The 5,549-nt window shown below is 28.7% G+C and overlaps 1 protein-coding gene across 1 annotated transcript; it reads left to right on the top strand.

Moving 5' to 3' along the window:
* Nucleotides 1-756: 756 nt before the first annotated feature.
* Nucleotides 757-4,776, top strand: LOC134715773 (immediate early response 3-interacting protein 1-like). The gene is made up of 3 exons (XM_063578206.1): nt 757-934; nt 2,613-2,708; nt 3,744-4,776. The coding sequence occupies exons 1-3, from the start codon at nt 844-846 to the stop codon at nt 3,797-3,799; spliced, it is 243 nt and encodes an 80-aa protein (XP_063434276.1). The 5' UTR covers nt 757-843; the 3' UTR covers nt 3,800-4,776.
* The last annotated feature ends 773 nt before the right edge of the window (nt 4,777-5,549 follow it).

A 5,549-nucleotide genomic window follows, 5' to 3' on the forward strand; every position in this document is an offset into this window, starting at 1 on the left:
ATGTTTTTTGGGGGTGCTTTAAATCTAAATAATTTTATTAGTCAAATGACCTTTTGAATGAAAAGTAAGTGTCCAATTTGCCTTGATTCTGTAAATAAAAATCTCGCATTTTCTCCCAATCATTTGAAAATTTAATTTGAGCTGTTTTTTCGGTAAATACCTTTTTTTTTATTTTTGCCTAAATTTTTACATATATCAAAGTTTAGGTCAAAACCCAATTTTTCGCTGTAGAAAATAATATTAGTGAGCCATGAATAACATGTGGTCCTACAATAAAGTGGACAGGTGGATTAAATAAAAATATATAAAATTCGTGTTTTCATGATCATACGGTTAAAAAATGTAATTATAAGTATTAAATGCTTCTTTTTGTAACTTCATGATAGGGTTGTAAAAGCTTTGACCTTGCGCACATTTTTAGAATAAAGCGCTTCACACAAAATGTATTTCGGTCAACGCTTTTACACTCCAATGACTGACTTGAAGTTACAAAAAGAAGCTTTCAATTCTTAATTAAAGTTTAAAACTGGCCTTTTGACCTTTTTAAAATAATTACTTCCTGGCTTTATTAAAGTTTCCAGAACTGCTGTCAAGTTATTAAATTTGAAAAATATATTTTTTTCAAATATTTGAAATATTTTCAAATCCGAAAAAATCTTCTCAGTGACGAAAGAAATAAACTTTTTTTATCCGGAATTATTTCGCTATGTTCGGGTTCGGGTAATATTTTAGAAAATAATATGAAGTCACTAGTACGTTTGAGAAAAGGAAAATGGATAGATTTCATTAGTGATGTAATTTGACATTGAATAAAAAAAATTGCCAACAACACACAGCTTTGAAATGGCATTTGGTCTATACTCATTAATCGAAGCCGTTATATTGTGTTTGAATGCAGTGTGCATTCTACACGAAGAACGTTTTCTTGCTAAAAGTAAGTGTATATTATGAATTTGAATATGGCTCTAGATTTATCATTTATAATGGAGCAAAACTTGTCTCAATTTTACTTTTAGACAGTTTCCAACCAACATATTTATACAAGTATATGTAGTGTATGTATGTTTTTATGCCCCACCTACGATAGTAGAGGGGCATTATGTTTTCTGGTATGTGCGTCCGTTCGTCCGTCCGTCTATCCCGCTTCAGGTTAAAGTTTTTGGTAAGGTAGTTTTTTATGAAGTTGAAGTTCAATTGACTTCAAACTTGGTGGACATGTTCCTTATGATATGATCTTTCTAATTTTAATGCCAAATTAGAGATTTTACCCGAATTTCACGGTCCATTGAACATAAAAAATGATAGTGCGAGTGGGGCATTCGTGTACTGTTGTACAAACCCTAGCCTAACCAAGACCTTGAATGATCTGCCACACGGAATTAATGTAGGGAGTCATAAAACCCTAGGGGATCTTCTCCAGAAAAAAAGTTTGAGTTTATCTCTACCTTCTATATAGATTATGAACTCTTACTCTATAATTCAATTTTGGGGAGATTTTTCAAAGCAGGAAAAGAAAAAGATTTTACATGAATACATTTTGTACATTTGTAATAGTAAATAATATGCAGCAGGTTCTATTCTTTTAATTCAAGCATATTTTTGCTCTAGAATCTGTTGAAAAAGAAACGAAAATACAGAAACATTTCTGGATCCAAGGTCCTAAAACTTCACTCAGCACTCATATTATTTTTTTTTTCCTGGTACCTTTGAAAACTACATGTACAAAATGTATTAAACATCGTCAAAGAACAAAATTTGTAATCGAAACACCAAATCCAGTATACTGATTGGTTAATTCATAAGTCTGAGTTCTAAAAAGTTTTGTGACAATAGACAATATTTCATTGGCACAAACACATTTTATACAATAAATGGTAATAACCGAGTGGATAAACAATTTACATGGTAGTAAAATACAACAATTATAAATATGTGATTAAAAAAATGTCAGGTAAAATGAAAATCTATTGCAATAGATTAGTTCTTGCATTTAAACAATTTGTTTCAAAAGAGGAAGATAGTTTTAGTGCCATATATTAAAGATGTTTTACTATTAAGTACATGTATAAGATTTATTTTCTTTTTGTCACACAATTTGGTTATATTTTTTCCTGTAATTTGAACATTTTTATACAAAAGTCTCTCTAATACTGGAGTAACCTCTGCAGTTTAGCTGCATGTGTTGTTTATTTTCAATTTCGCCACTTTAACAGATCTCACAAATTCTTTGATCTCTGGGCACTTTTACAATGCAGATATCTTCCTCTTTCAATGGCAAGGTAATGAGCACTAACTCTTAATTTAAACAATGATGATCGATCTGATCTAATTCTAAAAGCTTCAACATAAACTGCTCGTTCACTCATTTTGTGAACACTCTGGAAAAATGTTAATTTTGGAGATGCTGAAATATTTGCTTGTCGAACAATAATTAAATGCACATATTTTTTACACACATCAGTCCGAATGATGGCTATCAGAGGATCCTCTTTTTCAATATCGTGGAAAATCTGCTGATTGATACATGTATGTTTCTGATAAAAAATTTAAAAAAAATATTCTGTAATTTAGTGTTTAATATTATTATAGTATATATTTTGTTTTACTTTCAGTTGGTTGGGGTACAGATCAGAGAGGCTTTGGTGAAGATCCTGGAATGAAAACACAGATATTAAATTTGATTAGATCTATAAGAACAGTTATGAGAAGTAAGTTTGTAGTGGGTAAAGTCCTGTTTACAGCAAGAAAACTATAAAAAGAAAAAAATATATACTTTTGAATAAAACATCGTTAAAAAACCTCCACTGAACTTGCACATTTATTGGGCTTGAATGCCTGAGGCTACCATATTGTTGAATACAATTTATATGATTTTCCATAGATTTGTATATATTTGTTACCAAAATAAAGGTATCATATAAATAATACAAACTTCCTCTTCTTTCACAGGTAACACCTGCCGGGTGCCCCATACATGTATTATTAGATTAGTTTGAGAAAAATACCAAACTTATCTAGAATTCAGAAAACTGACAAGATAAGTCTTAATAGCCCAAGCTGTTACACTTTGTGCTGCATTCTTGTATTTTAGCTCTAAAATAAAATGCATAATTCATATGTTATTCATTTATAATTTGTCAGGATCTGTCTCTTGATGGACAATCTTTGTCCTTTTCCCTTTGGAAGCATTCAAATCCATTGTCATACGCTTATACATGTAACATGAAATAAGATGTTGAACACTCTGATTAAAAACTGACAGCCTTCATGATATTTTTAACCATTGTTTGATATCATACATTGTGAGCTAGGTTACTAATTATGGATGAAGATTAGAACACTGTCTGACATTTACATGTATATTGTAATATCTCAACTAAAATAAAATGCAAAAGGTTAAGGTTATCACTACACAAAATTGTATTTATAGAATAAAAGAAGAATTGTGTGTATTTAACTAGATGTATTTGATTTATTAATAAAAAAAAAGGGAGTAAACAGTCCCTTTTTATGATTCAGTAGGGTGAAATACTAAACTCTCCTCATGTGGTATTCCTTTACTAGACTATTTATGTAAAATTCAATGTAAAAGTCAAATATGAGAGGAATGTTGGATAAGACAAATTTTGACTTATATATGATGTAAGATTAAAATGTAATAATTTCAGAGTAAAGATTAGTTTTATGTAATATTTTCATCCATTGAACATACTTTCATTTTGATATTTCTGTCTTTATTTCAGTACCTCTCATTGGAATCAACGTAGTAGTGATAGGACTGAAGTTATTATTAGGATAGCACTAGTTTACATATGATACAGAATGTATGAAAAAAAATGTTATAGAAGATGATTGTGAATTTGTATGGAAGGACAACTTGACCAAGATTTTAATGATGTGATGAGAGTGCAATATTACTTTTTAATTGTTAATACAATATTTACTTTTTTTGTAAATTAAGAACTATGGTGTATGTTAAAAAATATATTGTATGAAAATTGCAGTAGGCCAAGATGGAATTTTGAAAAGGAGTGTATGCCATGGTATCATAAAAAATGTCAACAATTATGATTTGATTAAAAAGTGCCAAATTTTTAAAACTTAATTTCTCTTTGATTGTTTTACCTTGTATTACAGTGCTAAAAATAATCCCTTCTATACAGGTATTTTGTAGAACTCATATTCACTACAATCATACATGTTGTATAACTAAAGCACCTGAGAATAGTCTTATGCAGGTTTGGCTGATAGAGAATAGCATAGATCAGTTTATGCAAGACAGTTGAACTTATTATGTTTATATTATGTAATTTAAAGTTTGGCCCAAAAGACAAGGTTGATTATAAAGTATTCAACATTTAATTGTCCACTTCATGTATTTACAATTGTAATATTCTAAATAGATTAAGGTATTAAAAAAAAAGAAAAAGATAAGGATATGACAACATACATTTGTATGGATGACTCATATCGTGATAGAGCTTTAACTGACTTCAGCTTAAGAAAATGGTACTGTCTTAGCTTACTATCAAGCTTCAATGTATTTTTTAAGCTTTAAAGAGTCAACTGCATTGCTTAAAATTTGTATAAATTCTTTATTTTCAATGGAAATCAATTTTATTTCTGTATTTGTTTTAAAAATTATTTTCCTTCAAGTGCTATGACTTTCAAAAGTGCCTTTAGAACTAAATGTTTTCTTATAGACCTACCATTTAACAAATAAAAAGTGTACATGTATATAGATGTGGATTAAGGAATAAAAAGGTATTCAAAATATGTCTTAGTCTTCTTGCCAATTTTTCTCATAATGCCACATGTACTTGTATATATTTTGTATGTCGTTGCAACATATAAGAAAACAGGAGCACTGAGAGGTTATATTTTAATCTGACTGATATATGTTTTACACTTCTCAAGCTGCCATGTAATAATAATCCAAAATGATTAGTTTATATCTATTTTTCACATGTTATAAATGTTGTTTTACTTATAAGTATATTAAAATTTGTTCATTGGTCAATATAGAATGTGTACATTGGAGAAGAGAGTAATGAAATAAGGAACAATAATAATTCAAATTTAGATTACTAAACTGCACAAAAATTGGTATGCTTACATGATTTTAGAAGTTAAGAATGTCATCATTTAGTATAAAATCACTGTTTAAGTTCTAAGTTAATTTTTTGAATTCACAATTTTATGTACAATAAAGTATCTGTAACTGGTATGAAAAAATTTAACTGGACTCAAGTAAAAGGAAACACATAACATATCATTAGTAATATAACCCAGTTTGAAACTGAAAATTCTGCATCTAAAAAAAAAGATCAATGTCAATTAAGGCTGGAGGCTGATTTCACTTTATATTTCATATTGATTAAAGTATTTTTTCATTTTTCGTTTTATTTTTGTTGTTTGTTTTGTTTAAGTACAAAATTGGAGTTTGAAGTATTGAAAAATGCACTAAAAAGCTGTAATAATGCATTTTTCTAAATACATGAATGATTTTAATGCAACATATTTTTTTTAAGATAGTGTTCTTACTAAAT

Source organism: Mytilus trossulus, chromosome 4 (genome assembly GCF_036588685.1).
Source record: "Mytilus trossulus isolate FHL-02 chromosome 4, PNRI_Mtr1.1.1.hap1, whole genome shotgun sequence".
Classification (NCBI taxonomy): domain Eukaryota; kingdom Metazoa; phylum Mollusca; class Bivalvia; order Mytilida; family Mytilidae; genus Mytilus; species Mytilus trossulus.